The 19,022-nt window shown below is 33.9% G+C and overlaps 1 protein-coding gene across 1 annotated transcript in view; it reads left to right on the plus strand.

Annotated features, from left to right (window-relative positions):
- Positions 1 to 19,022, plus strand: part of LOC108768963 (dipeptidase 1) — a 108,700-nt gene that overhangs the window by 30,240 nt on the left and 59,438 nt on the right. Inside the window, exons 3-4 of the mRNA XM_018519692.1 lie at positions 8,231 to 8,363; positions 15,543 to 15,693. Of these exons, the coding sequence (XP_018375194.1) occupies positions 8,231 to 8,363; positions 15,543 to 15,693 (284 nt within the window). The remainder of the gene's footprint in view (positions 1 to 8,230; positions 8,364 to 15,542; positions 15,694 to 19,022) is intronic.

The following is a 19,022-nucleotide window of genomic DNA, read 5'->3' on the forward strand; positions in this document are numbered from 1 at the left end:
AGGTATTCGCTCATCTTCCAGCGAGATGGGGAGGGGGAGGGGGGAGAGAAGCCAAACGAGCATCCACCGAGCTAACGAGAAGACGTGTAAATGCGCGCCATTTACCGTTGCAACGTAATGAAATCATTAATGTTATTAAATGGAATATTAATTTCATGCATAATGAGTGGAGATGCTAGTAAAACGCACTGTATTTACGATGCGCGCACGTGCAACATACCGCCGCGCGTTACGAGCAATTTTTCATAATTAATGCCAATCTGTGATCGCGCGAGGTTTCCGAGGCATGGCGTAATAACGAGGAAAAATTATTACGCTGATGACCCAAACGCAACAATGGTTGGATAATTACGCGGAAACTTTTTCAAAGATATCAGATATTTTTATACCAAACAATTAATAATGCAATTAAAATCGGAATGCCACTGACGGGAGAATTTTGTAATTATATCGTATAGAAGGCGCATAACGTGAAATATCGCGTAGAACGTCGTTAATAATAATAGAAGCATGCGTGATCGCATTACGCTGTCCAATCAGATTTTATATAGATTTTGTTTAATTTTATTAATAACTAGAATTTTATTAACAATAATATCAAATGAAACTCGTACAAAGCAAAGTAATAAGTTTAGTAGAACGAGTAAAAAAGAGAGATTAAGATGATAAATAATAATTTAATCAAATCATTGTAAAAAAAATAATATGTTATATCAATCACGCAGAGTCTTCATCAGCTAACGAAATCAGTAGAATATAAAAACTTCAATGTTAAAATGCAAAAATAGACATTGACAGAATAAAATTACCTAATAAATAGATAAAAATTAAAAATAAACTGTAGGAGCATCGTAAAAACAATATCGTTCTTGCACTTCGAAAATGTATGGCTTTGAAGATGTATATCAAAATGGTTTCAAAATAATTATAAAAAATATAAATATAAGTATATTATGCATATTTTTTAACAAAATGAAAAAATTACAAATTTTTCTATATTGCATTTTGAAAGCGATACAAAAAGTTTAGCGGTGACTTAAAATCTGGGTCAACGATTATTTTAATAGATATATTTTTAAAAAATAATTGAGATAAAGTGAGAAAATTTTTATTCAAACTATAAAATTGTATTCTTACATGTAAATATTGAACCGTTTCACATATAATATTCATTTTTATGTAGAGAAAATATAAATTTCTAATTTTAGTCACTTTTTATATCTGATTTTGTAAAGATACACCTGATACATCCTTAACATTCAAATTTTTATATTCTACTAATTTCGTTAATCGATAAAAGCTCTGTGTAGTTGAAACGTCCTATTATTTTTTGGCAACGATTTGATATTAAATTTTATTTTTTATTAGGGGTTTTGAACTAAGGGTGAGCAAACGATGAGCAAACGAAATAAACGCAAAAAAAATATTCGATTTTTTAATATTGGAGGACTAGCGTGAAGTTGACCCCCAAAATTTAAATTTCGTATAACTTTTGAACTAAGGGTGAACAAACGAAAATTCCGATGGAGCATTTGTGAGCAAACGACGAGCAAACGAATGCAAAAAAATATTCGATTTTTTAATTTTGGAGGGCTAGTGTGAAATTGGCCCCCCAAAGTTTAAATTTCGTATAACTTTTGAACTAAGGGTGAGCAAACAAAAATTCCGAGCAAACGATGAGCAAACGAATGCAAAAAAAAATATTCAATTTTTTAATAATTTAAATTTTGTATAACTTTTGAACTAAGGGTGAGTACCTATAATACTGCCTGATTTCATTGCTCGTTTCTTGGCTGTTTAATCTTCTTACCTTATTAACATATAATTTCATAAACGTGACTTTTTAAACAGTAGATATATTACGTTGAAACTTTCAATATTAAAAAAAAGATATCTTTGAACTCTTGTAGAAAAGTACTACTGTGCACTACTAATGCGCAGTATTTTGAGATATTACTGCGCTACAACACTACTGCGCACTTATTGTAATGTAATAGTGTAATAGTAACAGATAGTGCCTCAAAATACTACCGTGCAGTAGTACTTTTCTACAAAGGAAGGGATCATACAGCTTGCATCTTGAGTTGCTTATGTTTCGACCTTGACAGATCCCTTAAGATATCCAGTCTACCAACGTCAAGACGAAAGGGATAACCACTCGGTTATGTCCATTGGGACGAACGCGCGTACACATTCATGTAACATGTACATAACGCATATATCGAATGTATACAGCAGCCAAACCGAGGCTCGCCTCGATCTATCACTGTCCTGGTTAATTCAGACGAGCTGGCGGTATCCGGCAGCGGAAGGTTACTTACCATTGATCGCGTGCCGTCGACTTACATAGAATCTTAGACGGCATCGCGGCATAGACGAGATTTTCCATCCTTTCGTACAACGACCGCTTTTTCAATTCCACAACAGAACAGATTACAGACATCAATTTTGCAACATTATAACATAAAAATTTCGCTGTTGGATATTACACGAGGTCTATTAGTCTTTGTATACAGCATTTTTCCAGCATTTCTCAAGGAAGATCTTATTTACTTAGAGAGGCTATTTCTAGTATAAAAGAAAGTCAAAAGATCTCGCTACAATTTCTCACACGATACACTAGCGCGTCGCAGAATCCAAAGAATACGTGTGATGAGTATACTTTCGTTTGAACCCTCGGGCTGTCTATCTCGAGAAACCTTCGGCACTTCCGGCACATCACAAATCGCGAAAGTGCATTCTAACTTGAGATGAGTCGAGGCATCCTGATTTATCGCGTCGCTGGATTTTCGCTGGAAATTTACGTTACACTTTCGGCGTCTTCGTTGTGAGAGAAGCAATTCGTACGGACGGAAAGAAATTTAAGTCTCGTGTGGTTGTTTCGGAATTTTAGGTACGGAGGAGGGAGACTGATGGAGAAGTTGGAAAGCCAACGGCGAAATACGATTTCCATTTCCCTTTTTTTTTATAACTGCGATCAAATTGAATTTCCATTATTGTCCCGCTTCCTCATTATATATTTTTACATTCAATAACTGAATAAATGGCAATAAAAACACAATTGTCTTTTGCGTATTGATATTTGAACATAAAAAATGTTAACAGCCAATTTTCGCATCAAATTTCTTTAGTACCAATTTTTCGACTAAACATTCAGAATTTTAAAGGAAAAGATTGCAGTGCGAACAGCTTCTGTACCGATTATTTTCGCCTGAATTATTATTATTAAAATAAAAGCATTTTGTCACCTATTTCGAATACCTTTGAATGATCGATTAATTTCGTTTCGTCGCAATTATTTATTAAAATATTTTAATACAGTTAACATTATAATATTATTTATTAATGATTGTATTTTGTAATATGGGTTAACAAGCACATTAACTTAATGATTTTGAAGATATAACAAAAGTGTTTTTATTTCTATTATTTGAAATTAGAGATTCTTAAAAATTTTGAAAACTTTTTTTGTTACTTAAAAAAATTTTTAAGCTTTAAAAATGTTGAAATTTCTAAAAATTTTGGCATATTAGCACAATAATGTGTTAAAAGTTATATTATTTTGTGATTTATGTTTTTTTTAAGTAATAGGAATACGCGACATATGTCAGATATTAAATTAAAGTATTAATTGATAATATTTATAAATGATAGTAAATAGTTTTGCTCAAAATTTGATATAATTTTTGCAGGTTCATCAAAATTTGTGATATACTAAAGTATTAATTGATCATATTTATAAATGATAGTAAATAGTTTTGCTCAAAATTTGATATAATTTTTGCAGGTTCATCAAAATTTGTGATATACTCCAAACTTTCAGATTCCAAAAAATATTTAAATTTTAAAATATTTGATAATATAATATATAACTATAAAGTCCTTTCAAAAGCTTTTAAGAGATGTTCTAGTATTTATAGTTTTAAATGTAAATGGAAGTTTTCTAGAATGACTTGAAAATTGCTTCAAAATTGGATTAAGAATGATGTGTAATTATGTTATATTTTAAGAAATGGAGTATAAGCGATACCATAACACGAGATACGTTTAAAATTTATACAACGCCAGATGTAAGAATTAAAGTAGCACGATGAAAAAGAAAGCAATTTTTTTAATTGATTTTCATGTTCGGCTGTTCGCGTAGTGCTCTTCACAGGATAAGTTAAAACGGCCGTCTTAATAGCCAGCTCGTATCGTACAGCCACAAAATTGCTAAAACGTATATATAAGAGAGCAGCTCTTACAGCCACAGTTCGCCTTTAAGTGGAATCGCAGACGCGACACGTTCTATACACGAAGAGGAGAGTATTTTTACGAACGTCTGACCTAAAACTCACCGTGACTACTGCTCGTTCTCGTGCGGGGCTGAACTAGTGGTGCGGAAGGGAAAAAGAAATCTCGCGTATACACGTGCACACGCGCGCACGTGCACTGAGACATGTTCTGCGAATGTCTGACCTAAAATACCATGGTAACTGCTTCCTTACAATAGGTATCTAAAGGAAGAGAGAATGAAGGGTGATTGTGCGCTAATACAGACGTCAGTATATTCTACTTAATATCCTTGCGTTTTCTCTGATGCAAGATTACGTAGCTCTGTTCTCGTAATCTCGTAAAATCACGTTTCTTCCACCGTTTGAAGTTGAGATTCGTTTAAAATTGAGATTGCTGATAACTGCGAACTCAGGACAGTGTCTAACTCAATGCGAGCAATGTATCTTTGTACGTATGTCATATATAAAACGGTAAGAAAATTATGAAAGACCGTTAATATTTTGTCCATTTATCTGGGAGTAGTAGTTTTTTTTATTATGAGTTTTCGGTGGAATCGCTTATTTAAAAAAAGATTCGTTAAAAATAGTCATTAAAAAAAGAAATATGTTAAAACAATATGTATGTTATAATTCACAGATTTTCGTTGCTAGGTGAAAGTATAAAGACATATCCCAGGTGACTATAATATTCCCGAATGTTAATGCTTATATATAATCATTCACTCGTTCGATAATGACAAGTCCGTCTTTTCTTTTTCCGATCGTTTTGCCGCAAGTAGATATTCAGCTATGTACAAAAGTAATTAGAAGTTAGAGTTAGAACCTGCCGTCTCGCCGTTTCCGTTTGGCGTACCACCATTAAACCGCAAGCGTAGACTGAACTTCCCGCAGCCGTTGAATTATTTACTCATCGCAATTAGCCGTCTCGCGGAAAAAGTCGCCGAAATACAGACGTCTCGAACGTAGTAATTACCACTGCTGGTATCGCACGCGATTAAAGCCCGTCACTATTAGCGGCGTCGCAATTCACAGTGCAATTTCTGTCAGCGGCAGACATCGAAGGGGGGTGGGGTGGGGGAGGGCATGACGAGAAAAAGCGGAAGTGCTCTCGCGCCTCCTCCGTGTACGTTGATTTATGACACCGCGACGGTAACCTCACGCTTCGGGCATAAATTTCGTCCGCGTTGTTAAATAAAACTTCCCGCCGACGCGCGATGCGCGCACTTGTGCATAATGCGGAAAATTCGCACCGAAGTAAGACACCATGGCCTCGATTCCGACCGAGTGTAAGAACTTAATGTTTCTCATTTCCAAGTTCCGACGGTGTCGTCCGACGGGACATCAGCCAGCAGCCTCTTGATAAGAATTTATTAACTTCGCTTAATCGCGTTTTCTCATTTTCCTCAAGAGAAATATGTGTACAGGCTGTACAACGTTAAATATCAAAGGAGATCAATGGCAACTCGATCCCGTGGTTAAGTAACATTTTGTTATTTTTAACTTCTATGTGTGACAAAATATAAATCAATTCATTTCTGTGATTAATTTCAAACAACGTTCATTAATGTATGCATTTAGTAAATAATAAAATTAAATTTATATAACTCCATTGTTTCAGTTAAATTAACCATATATTGAATAGAGGAGCAGTGACGATCTATACAAATGAATAAAAAATAATTCAAATATGGTCAAATTTGATATTGTGAATTTGACAGTGTACGTTAAAAGGAATAAATTAAGAAAAATAAACTCTTTAGATTAATAAAAATAAAATTATAAAGATATTTTGTGGCTCCAAGAATAAATCAAATATAAATAAAATGCCTGTATAAGCCTCCGCGGTTATAGCTATGCAAATTGGGTATAATTTGATATTATGAATTTAATAGTGAAAGAAATCTAAGCACTGGCTTATTTGATTGTGAATGATAAACGTCTAAAAAATGCGAATAAATCCCAGTAATGTCAAACGGATGTCGTAACGAAGAAAAGTAAGTAGGAGAAACTAATTATATCGCTGTACATGACGATCTCGCGTGACGGGGAGAGAAACAGAAATCACGATCTTCGCATCGCGTGCTTTTTGAAGTCGCATTTGCTATTTTTTGCAGCGCCAAGTACATGTCGTGCATGGAGCGTAACCTTAGGAGACACGTTCAGAACATTTAAATTATTCTGAACCAAGCCGTTTATTCTTGCTTTGAATGCATTGCAAAGCGACCCTTAAAGTTTTCGTTATTTATTATCATCGCCGATATCAAACCATTTAAAATGCAAATTACTCCCGCGTTTGTAGACTATCGTAATACGCATTTAATTATTCCTAGCGTTATCAGATGCTGGATTAAAGCGGAGCATTATATGTGTCAGAAATATGTTGTAATTAGAATACGAATGCGATTAATACTATCGTGTTTTAAACGCGAGTAAGCCCGAGAGCCAATATTGAATAAAGATAATCCGTTGCAATAAATCGCGCTATTTTTATCGATTTTAGCTTTGGCATAAGAACAGCCTACTTTATATTACAATAACGTTATAATATATCCGTTAACATAATAAATTCCATAAAGTTCAACGCGATATAAAATTTACATATTTTTGAAATAATTAAATAATAATTAGTTTTGCGTTTACGTTTACTCATTGTACATGAATTACAGTAAAATATCAATATATTATATGATCTTTGTGTATGTGTGTGCGTATTAAATATTAAAAAATCAGAAGCATCGCGTTCAACATGTTTATGTAAATTAAGACTCCTGCTTACTTATCGCTACTATCTCAGATTTTGACGTTAGAAACGAGAAAATACACAATAAAAATTCTTGCAAAATATATTAATATGGAAATGGAAATATGTTTCGATAAAACAACATTTCCCTAGTAATACAATTTATTGGTACAATATTGACTTAATATTAGTTCAATATGTCTCCAACACATGCCGTATATTTAACCAATATTGCCAATAAATTGCTACTAGGGTTACAATCGATAAAACTGACTTGTAAAATATATCAAAAACTCCTTTTTATTTTGTTAATCAATAAATGACCATGTAATGAATTATGGATAACCAAAAACGAAAATAAGCTATGTTCATTGTTACGACAAATTGTCAAACCATAGAAAAATTGTTAAAACCATATAGAAATGAATATGATTTAATTTCTTCCTGAAACAGAAACACAGTTTTTTGTATATTTTATAAATCTATTTTATTAATTACGAATATTATTTCATTAAAAAATATTTCTACTCAAATACAATTTGCAAGACTTTTTATTATGTGTTCTCTCTTCTAACGTCATAATCTTAGATAATAACGGTGAGTGAACAAAAGCTTTAGAACTACAGCATACAAAATGTATAAACATACCATAGCATAATATAAGATCGTTTGAACTAATGAACATTCAACATAAAGTTTCCATATTCATTTACATAACATGCTCATTGGTCCAAACGGTCTTATGCTAGCTATACTATGCTTATAAATTTTGTGCGCTTTAACCCTTAATTTTTAAGTAGATAATTTAAGATGCCACAGTTGATAGATGAGCTGCTCAGAACACTTCCACAAATGTTGGTTTTATGCAGTAAGGAAAATACTTTTGGTAAAAAAAATGATAGTTAAGTCAAATTAATCATTCTTACATCAAAAATAAGTATATACTTATATTTGGGAGATACTGAGTACTATTCAAAAAATGTTTATTAAAATTTAATACTTCCCTCAGTGTAATTACATTTTTTTATAATACAATATGTTATGTGTAATTAAACTTACATTAGTATCTAGGCAATGCTTTTTATTTTCCTTTCCCAGAACAAAGTTTTAAAAAAATCTATATCTGAAGTACTGTGGCTCCACCTACCCACTTAAAGATTAAGTAATAAATTGAGGTGCGATTTAACTTACATATATTTTCGTTTTATTGTTGCAGTTCTGGTCCGCGTATGTGCCCTGCTCGTCGCAGCATCTCGACTCGGTCCAGCTGGCCCTGGAACAGATAGATCTCATTCGCCGATTGGTCAACAAGCATGCGGACAGTATGGTCCTCGTTACCACAGCGGAAGGTTCGTATTTTCATCTGTCCGTTTACGGGCTCATGAATGCAGCGATAAATTCAAGAATGTATAAGTTATTAGCGAAACATTAAATCCATCACGGCCTGCGAGAATGAAAATTCAACCGGCGATACATTTGGCGAAATGCCAGCGCTATTTGACCTCAGTTTCGCTCGATACTTTCAAGCTTAGAATACTTTCGATTGAGTTCGCTTGGTCGGCACTTCGCCACTCAGAAAAATATGTGAACGACATTCCGCAGAAGAACTTTTGAGAGCCATCAATTTAAAATGCTCCCTATTTTTCATCCGACGGGAAATTTATCCATCCCAAATTATAACGAATATTCCACTTAACCCTTTAATGCCAGGCATATTACTTGATAATCCGAGTTTCGCCCGGAGATTAATGTGTTGCTCGGCACTGGATCAGTCTTGCATAATTACTCGCTATATCAATCTATTCTCCAACAGACCCCGGCTAATGTTTAAAGTTATAGAGACAAAATCCACAGTAATTCTTTCTCTCATTCGTACAAACAGATTTTTAGGTTCATTCTATGAAATTTTTTTCCCGGCCATTATCCGCGTCCGCACTCTGCGCCGACCTTTTTCTGTAATCTCCATGTCTCGCATGTTTCGCATGCTGATGGATATTCTCACGAAAATAAAAATATAACTTAAAATGTCCCCCTTGGAAATGTGTCGTCTGCAGCACGTGTTCGCTACGTCCCGGAGCGTCTGGAACCGAGCGAATCGCTACAGCATTAAATTTTCATTGTCGAATCGTGTTACCTATTTCCCGCTTCGAGTTCTCGACATATTCGAGATCCCTCGACATTCGGAGGCAAGCCAGAATCGTCATTTTCCATCCCGCGCTTCGTTCTCGCATCCCTCCACATCATCGCTACGTGTTCTTTCTCTCAAAAATTTAGAATGCACTTTAGATCGTGTGGAAGAAGTGCGATCCGAGAAACGAGCAATCGCTTTTCCAATGTAAGAAGCATCTTTCGACCTCGTCGAATCCATTTCAGGACGATCCGCCGATGAACAGTTGAGTTTTCCAGGTGCGATGTTCCCCTAAAGGATTGGGGAAAAAACGAGAATGTAATAAGATCGATCCGAGGGAAAAACGTTTTTCTCGTATCGGTTCTCTTCTATTTTTAAAAGCGAAATTTCCACATAGAGGATCGAATCTTTCACGCAGCACGGAACAAATTTATTGATGCCATAAAAAAATTTGATGATGATCGAATGCGTTCGTATTGATAAAAATACAGTGTACTATTTGGCGCGTTTCGAAAATCACATTTATACGATAAATTCTGTACGCCACTTTGTTCCATATTCGTTACTGCCGCTTCGCAATAACAAATTGTTACAGCCACTGGACTTGTCATGTTTTCATTTTGTAATTGTTTTTCAAAAGATTTGAATTAAATAAGAATAATATATATACTAGTTTCTCTTTTTTAAAAACTAAAAAGATAATTGATCCTTTGAAATTTAAAAATCAAAAAGAGATAATTAGAAAAAAATTAAAAATTGGTCAAGTATTTTAAAGGATTCGGATGTGTCTTAGACATATTCTTATTTTAGAGATTTTTGTAAATGTTTATATCGTATTTATCTCATAGACTTTCTATAATAAGCTCATTATCTAAGCTTTAAGATTTAAGCCATAAGAAAGTGACCAATCATAATCAATATTCTTTTCGTATGTGATTGATCAATTACTTACGGCTTAAGATTTAAAGTTTAAATAGAAATTGTAGAAAATCCATCATTCTTGCGCTAATTTTGTGATGCCTTCATATAATTTAATAAAAAAAAAATTGCTTTTCCCCCCTAAAGATATTTTTATTATTACATTTATTTTTGCAACCATTATAATCATAATGTTTTGACATGAATATCATAAACGCAAGATTTTGATAGATTTTTCTTTAAACATACGAAAATTGGAAAAAAAGGAAAAGTCGATGATAACGGTAATTACAACACGATGAATCTGCAACATTAAAAAAATAAGAAAAAATGAACGAAGTCCCGATAAATAGCGTCGCTTTATCGATTGATTTTTATTTGTCGTACGTATTTGTAAGAAAAGATAGATATTCGCGAGACGGATATTACAGAGACGATTTTATCAAGTTTAATATTACGGGAAATAGTCATTATGCTTTTGTTTCTCCGCAAGTATTATATAAATAGAGTTACTCGAGGCAATCGAAATGAATATTTCAATCAAACGCGAAATTAAGCGATATTGATGAGAATTATATTAAATGTTTTATGATATTTATTCAATGAAACCTTTGATAGAGCTTTATTCGAAGAAATTTGAAACGGAAGAGATTAAAGCAAATTTTGCTTAATATATAATAGATTGGGGATTACCTTGTATAGGAAATTCCGTGCATATTCCTGCATTCTAACAGAATATATCGAATTCTTTTTCATTTTTAAATAATGTAAAATTTCTGCCATAGTTTTTCACCGTCTCAGTTGCTATTATTTCTTTCTTAACGTTCGCTTAAAGGAAGCATCTCTCTCTCTCTCTCTTTCTCTCTCCTAGTTATTTTTAATGTGTCTTATTTTGCGAGGATGTGTACGCGTCAGACGAATTCTTAGAAAATTTCCTATATTTGGTGAGCAAATATTTGCTGCTGGATTTCGCCGTCCCGCTGTCACAATGCGCGCTGTCTAAGCGTAACGTAAATCCGATGGGAAGATGATGGAACACGAGGAAGATGCGCCGGATGGTAAATTCCAACTGGAATGGAAAAATGTCGGTCCGGCGCTACCGACCGACGTACTCCGTTCGATAACCCCGAACGTCGACGACTGCATGTCGCCGTGCACATCCATATGCAAATGAACATAAAATACGCATATGTCCGTTCATACATACGGACAGCTGATTGTACGAAACCGACAGCCCGTTCCCGCATTCCCTCCCCACGTGTCACGGGAATTTTTTTCACCGCTGATTAAAAAGGCCAAGGTATCACGGAGAATGTAAACGCTCGTTGTGTTTCCGGCATACACTGTTTCGCATTTTCGCGTGATATTTTCGAGTGTTGAATCCACCTCGGCGAGTGACGTTTCTGAGGAAAACAATTTCGCACAGTATTCGCCGGTGTATCTGTCTCGAAAAAAGTCACGTTTAATTTTCAGAGTTGCATTTACGTCCTCCACCGCATTTTTCCTTCGACACGTGGTAGATGTAGAGAAAATCACGTACCTTACCTCTTATATACGCGCAATCCGTTCTCGATTCATATTTCTCGAAGCATTGTCTCCGCTTGTACTCGCAATACATTTATGCGAGCGTTGATAGAAAGACAAACGATCGTACGTCACCGTAAAGCAAACCGCGTGCTCGTCTTTTTAAAAATATGCAAATTTCATGCACGTTACACATCACGGTGGTGCGCTATCTCTCCCGTCTGGCAAAAGGGGGTTTCACGCGAAGAGAGCTCGCAAGCGAGAAAGTACAAAATATAGCACTTTGGGGAAGCAATCTGCCAGATGGAAGAAAGGGCTCCGGTAGAACGTGGAAGATGAGAAATTCCAGGAGGAATGGAAGAATGTTCTGAAACCATGGAGCCCGCCGTAGCTCCTCCGATAATGTCGAAATGCTAGTCTTGGTATATACGTGAGCGCGAGCACGTACATACATTCGCATGCACTTTGTGCAAGATATATGTGCGTACGTACGTGCAGGGACACCCCGAACCGATACACTCGCAGGATCAAATGTATCAGCGTTACGTGCGGGCGGGTGCAAAAGTATAAATCGCAGGCCGCACTAAATCAGGTGACCATCGACAGCACGCGTTTTATTTGCGTCACTCTTTTTTCGTCCATTCGTCTATTAGAGAAGCCGTAATACAACGTAATCGTCGGCCACGTCAACGGGAAAAATTAAAGCCGCGACAAATGACATTCGCTTGTGACGCATGCAATTTATTTCGAAAATGTAGTCTGAAGAAATGCATCGTTAAGCTTTACGCCGTTAAAAAGTTGGAGAAAGGAATTCGTTGAGAGCTAAAGGAGGCAAAATTAAAACGATCTTAAATACACGGAAAGAACGATTTTGCTAGAGTATCTAAATATTTAGTTAGATATACATCTAAAAATAATTTTATTGGACCATCAAATTATGTAAGATTCAATGTTTGTTAGACTGTCTAAATTTTGTACAGCATTATCATTGACATTCAAGGACGTATCATATACATTTTTAACAAAATGAAACCATTATGAACAAACTATAGATTTTTCTATATCATTCTTTTAATTAAAAAAGTGACACAATTAAAAAAATGTGATTTTCAAATTATTATCGTAAATGAGTTACGTAAAAATTACTCTATCAATCATCCAAAGTAAACTAATTTAATTTCACAGTCTATTTGTCAAATAGCACTTATGTCATTCTTAAGGTTTTTAAAGAGATTGTAATATTTTCTACAAGAGTGACAAATTTTGTGTCGTTTTTGTAGATAAAAAAGAGTTTTGACAGAGAACATTTAAAAACAATTTTGGTGATTAAAATTTAAAAAAATTATTTTATTTTAAATTTAATTATTTTAACTGATCAAGACAAATATAAATTGCTTTGATATTTTGAATTATGTCACGTTTGATAAATTATTCCAGATTTGTTACAATTTTGTAGGATATCAAAATCATCACAACTCAAAAAGAATAATTTTTTTAAAGGTTGTATAAGAATAATGATTGGTTATGTTTCTAAGAATATATTCTTTTCGCCGATATCACTTGATAGTGAATAATTTTTTGTTAAATTGAATAATTATATTTTTCCTTTTTTCTAAAAAACTTAATTTCTTTTAATTATGTCACTATTAAAGTAAGGGAATAATATCATATTTGAAAGTAATATAGAAAGTATAGAGTGGCAAATTTTTAAAATTTGAATAAAAAACCTAAATAAAAAAATTTAGATAAAAAACCCATATCAAAATTATTAATAAGAAGTAAATATGTTTTTATAAAAAATAATTAAAATAAAATGAGAAAATTTTTATTTGAACTATAATATTGATCTTATTGATTTGATTCATGTGTATATACCTAATATTCATTTTTGTATGGGAAGTATGAATATTGCAGTTACTTTTTATAGAGACTATACATCCTTAAGCGTTGTATATATTTATTTTAACAATTTAATGAAATTCTTTTCAGATATGAATCTAGTTAAATTTTCAGACATTTCTATAATAAAACCGTTTTCTCTGTGTAGACACGTCAGAAGTTTTCGTATTGAAAGATGGCTTCCACGATCTGTCGTCCTAAAAACGGGATTATACATTTAAAAAGTATGCAAATTCTAGTACAGGCACTCTTCTTCTACTTACAAACTTTCGTTTCACAAACTTTTGCAAGTATGAAGAAAATTATAATTCGTCAATGCCAGCGCTGTGAGGGTCGCTCGCATAAAAAAGGAAGTAGACCAATTTAATTTTTAAAAGAATAGTGCTTGGTTTTTTTCATTTTGTACGTGTGTTTTTTTTAATTTAAGTAGGAGAGTCATTTTGAGTTATAAAAGACTGTAAAATTGGCGTGTCCTAAAATCATAAAACTGAATTTATCTCCGAAAACGTTTATCCTATGCAAAAACCCTATCTGCATGAGCTCTTCAATTATCGATCGTTCGACCGGTACGCGAGTATAGGCACGTTGAACGTATTAAAAATATACACCGGTATATATCGTAACGATGCAGCGCGGGTATTATGTATTCCGGTTACTGCTTTTGTGATATTACCTCGCTGCGGAACGATATTTTTAGAAGCGCGATAATCCGCCGTTGGCGTCAAGTGTATTACTTCCACCTAGCTGCCGTGAATTCTTTGTAATTGGATGATAAATTACATCGCGTACTTTTTTTCCCCCTTTTATCGAACTCGTCCGTAAAGCCACCGTAAGCCGACGCCGAAGTATCACAGGCAACCATTAAGAATTCGTCTGCGAAGGCGCTATAAATATATATATATATATATATATATATATCGTAATCATATATGTGCAATTTTACGCAAACATATTGACAGCGAGACACACCTCGCGAACCTTCCCCTCCCTTCCAACGTGTGTCCAACGGGTACTTTAATCAAATCCGCAAAACGCAGACCGCAAAATTGGATTTCCAGATATACCGCCAACCAGATCTCACGCCGTCCAATTCGATTAAGCGATTAAACGTCGCAGATCGAATTCGCGGAACGCTGACAAAATGCCCGATTACCTGATTAAGAGCTCCGATTCTGCAAGCCGAGCTTTTCTTCGATCGGATTTCGGGCTTTGGACGTCGTACACCGCACCAGGGTTAATTAACTTTTATTTACACTTTGTAATTAACGATTGCGATGAGACATTTCTGATAATCACGGGCAATTTGAAAGATTTAATTAATCCGAAGATCGGAGACGCCGGATAAGCTCGTTTAATTATGATCCATGTGCATCGCGCATTGTGCACATCGTAATTGAATTCTGCATTCGCCTTGTTTACGCTGAAAATCATGCGAGACAAAAGGGGATCGTGAAAAAGATATTGCATTCATAACTGAAGCATTTTTCTCTGATGAAACTTTCGTTTCAGACGCAATTCCGGTATATAAGTACATATGTCCGTCGGAAGTGCTGTTTCCGGTGCGACTTTGTCGTTGTTTTCCAATGTCGTGCAAAGAGAATTTGCAAACTTCGTAGATCCACTTACCATCGGTATTACTTATCGGAGGTACGGTCGAAACTTCGTAACAACGTTCCAGCCGTTATTAGATTCACGTGTCACTCGCATTACGTGCGAAAGCTCGTGAGAGCAAGATTATTCTGTCGAGAGAAAAGTTAATGGACAACGCGTAAATCTGAACGAGACCGAAATGTAGAGAGCTTCGCGTTTATATCTCTTCTTCGTAATGTTAAACAGCAACCAGGGTTAAAAGTGCATTACATGCGGGGTTTATCAGTCTGAAACACACATCCGACACATTCATCCCCAAGTTATCGGGCTCTCATGATACAAAACTCATGATCCAACGTCCCATCTGAACAAGGGTCCACAATGCGATGAGACTCCAGATTCACTGTGAATAACGATGATAGGAAGGAAAGAATACATGAAATAAGTTATAATGTATATATGGTTACAGGTATTGAGAGGGCGCACAAAGAGGCTAGATTAGCAAGCCTGATAGGAGTCGAAGGGGGCCATGCTGTCGGAGCGAGTCTGGCGGTCCTGAGGATGCTGTACGAGTTGGGCGCCAGGTATCTCACCCTCACGCACACGTGTAATACGCCTTGGTGAGTGTGCCAGCGCAGAAATAAGAATGTCGACGCTCAAGCTCTAAAGCGGTGCACAATACGAGAAGCGAGTATAACGCGTTACGTTAACCCATTACACTTGTATCACGCAAGCTGCAATTTCCTTAGACTTTAGAGGTTCTTACTTCTTATCGTTATACGTACACAACTCAAGCTCTAAATCAGGTTCAAACTCATTTCGCTTAAATCAAAGCGTTAAAAGCGTATGCGGTAAATGCAATCGGATTAATCTTTCAGAGCTGACATCAAAATCTATCTAATATTTACGTAGTTCGTTCCCTTACATTAAAAGTGAAAAATTAGTTTTTCAGAAAAGGGGAAAAATTATTTTTCAATTTGGTTAGTCAACAAAATTGTTGACTAACCAAATAATATTAACAAAAAGAATAGACTTTTAGAAATGTTAAATGTCATTTTGGTACATTTTCGTTTCACAATCCTTAAAAAAATTACCCCATTTAAGTTACGATTTTGATATTCTACAAAATTATAACAAGTTTGCAAAAATAACATAAATTACAATATCAAAACAGTCAGTATTTAGCTTGATCAGCTAAAATGATTAAATTAAAAAAAAACAATTTCTTCTCCAAACTTTGATTGCCAAAACTACCTTAATTCTATAAACGTTCTATGTAAAAGGCTCTCCTTTTTATCTACAATACAAAAACGTTATAACTTTAAAAATGTGTCGTTTTGTAAAAAGAATTATAAGCTCTTTAAAAATTTTAAGAATAAATACTATTTGGCAGACAATCTGTGAAGTTAAATTAGTTAACTTTTTATGATAAAATAATCCTAACTCGTTCATGGTAATATCTCACATTTTTAATTTGTGTTTCTTTTGAAGTAAGGGAACAAGTTAATGCTGAGTCTTGACTTATTTAATTTATGTTAAAAAAATATTTATTAATTAATTTCAAGAAACTAAAATAATATAACTTATATAAAAAAGAATGAATAATAAATATATTTTAATAAAAACAATTCAAATTGCAGATGTAATCTAAAAAAAATTTTATTGTTTGACACTTTTGACTGAAAGAAATTTATAATTGAGTGGCTCCAATAAACCTGTCGCAAACTCTGAAAGGTTAAGACGAAAGATTGCTTACTCACATAATGACTTTCAAATGCCAAAACCGAAGTTTGAATAAGTTTCATTTTTCAAATCGGGAATAGCTTTGTAATAATTCGTTACGCTTACTAGAGATTGCGAGATCTAAACTTAGCCATGTAATCGACGAGCGAAAAAGAGTCAATAGTGAAAATGTAAATAATTTACAACGCCCCGCCCAGGTCAGAAACTGAAATAAAAATACATTACCTGATTTGCATTGATGCGTGAATAATGATTATAGTATAGAATTTTACCGTCCGGCTGCTGAAAATGGACCACAACCCGTGTAATAACGTACAGATCGTCGCGGCAGATGCAATCGCCGGTGCCTTTGCTGATAGGACTTTTCATCTGCATTGCCTAGAGCGAAACGCCCGGTCGACGGTAGTAATTCCAAGCCGTACAGTTTCGTTCATTTCTCGTGCATTAAAAGCTATCGCTTTGAACGCGAGCAGTAAAACGTTTAACGTAAACGGATTAAAGTTCCTATAATAGTTCGCGCGCGGACCGTAAGAGATCAACGGCATAACGTTACCACGGTGCGTTTGTGCAGTAATCCGCAAAATTCACGGACATCATAGTTTTACGGTATTACCTGGTATGGCCTTTCAAAGCCACGGCCGCATTGAAAAAAACGATAATTGCAGCGTCGAAGAATCGGTTATAAAGGTCGTCCTACTTTGTGGATTATATTTTTTATATTTTTATACTACAAAACATTTCGTAAAATTTTAATTTCCGTAAAGTCAACTAAGTGAATAGACAATATTGCACTTAAATCGGTCATTTTACAATTAAAAAAAATTTCAAAATCCTTGGGTGCATTCAGTACTATATATCATTGAGCAAAAAAGAGATTAATATATGTTTATTTATTATAATATTCATAATATAAAATAGATAAGTTATTTGATATTACAAATATTATAATAATTAAATAAACATATTAATCTCTTTTTTGCCAATTTTTGCTCAGAGAGTACTCAATAAGCGGTCTATATATGCACCCCTTATTTCTCAGAAAACATGAAAAACCTGCAGCAATACTAATTCATCAGAAATATTCAATTACCATTACTACATTTTATTTATTTTTATATTAATAGCCAAAGAAACTTATCTAGCACTCAAATATGTAGGTACCTATATATAATAGAAACAAATGATACATATTCTTCGAACCAAAAGTTTGGAAACACTTCAAAAATTGATACATTCTTCGAATTAATTATTTAAATATCCATATAATAGAATGAATTTAAATAATAATTCTTTACGTTCAAAAACTGTTATTGGATTTGAAGAATTATTGTTAACAAGACATATCATTACACACACATAAATGTGATTAACCCAAAAAAAATTATAAAAGCACAAGTAAATTACAATAACTGGAACCATTTTTATAATAATAATAACTATAATTTATAGTCATTTTCGGTGCTAAATATATATGTGTATATATATTTTTTTTATACAATTTACATATAGTTAATATTACTAACTTTATAGCATAATAGCTAGGACTGAATTTGTTTTGAAAACTTTGACATTTGAACTTCGAGGCTTCAATGATTCGAAGTTTCGGCATCAAAATTCTTCGAACATTGAAGTATCAAAAAATCAAAATTATAAAATTATTAATGTAATATAATTAATGAATATATTTTCATAAAAAATATATATTTGTGAATATACAAATATATTTCCATTTTTTTCTATTTGCACAAATATATTTTTCGAAGCTTCAAATCTTCAAAGCTACGAAGTTTTGAAGGCACCTTAAACTTCGACAGTTTCCAAGTTAACTTTGAAGACTCAAATTCTTTCGAAGCTTCCAATCTTCAAAGTTGTCAAAAGTAACAGTCCTAAGTAACAACCACAATTATGGTAACATGTAATTACAGTCACAAGTACGAAAAATTTCTCAGTGTATGAATATTTGATTGAGTAATGTCAAAAATGTCAATTTTTAAAAAGTGTTTCTAAACTGTTGATCTGGAGTGTATAGTAAAAAGGGACAAAGTTTCAATATTTTTTACGAACAAAATTCTTCCTTAAAATTTAATTATACGACGTTACTCTAACCTTTGATGGAGTTACTCAGAGCAATCCTTTTTTACCGCACGTCAAGCTGTTTCGGGATAGTGAAATTATCGAACGAGAACGCGAGATTACGTGAAGATCG

Source organism: Trachymyrmex cornetzi, unplaced genomic scaffold (assembly GCF_001594075.2).
Source record: "Trachymyrmex cornetzi isolate Tcor2-1 unplaced genomic scaffold, Tcor1.1 scaffold83, whole genome shotgun sequence".
NCBI classification, from domain to species: Eukaryota; Metazoa; Arthropoda; class Insecta; order Hymenoptera; family Formicidae; genus Trachymyrmex; species Trachymyrmex cornetzi.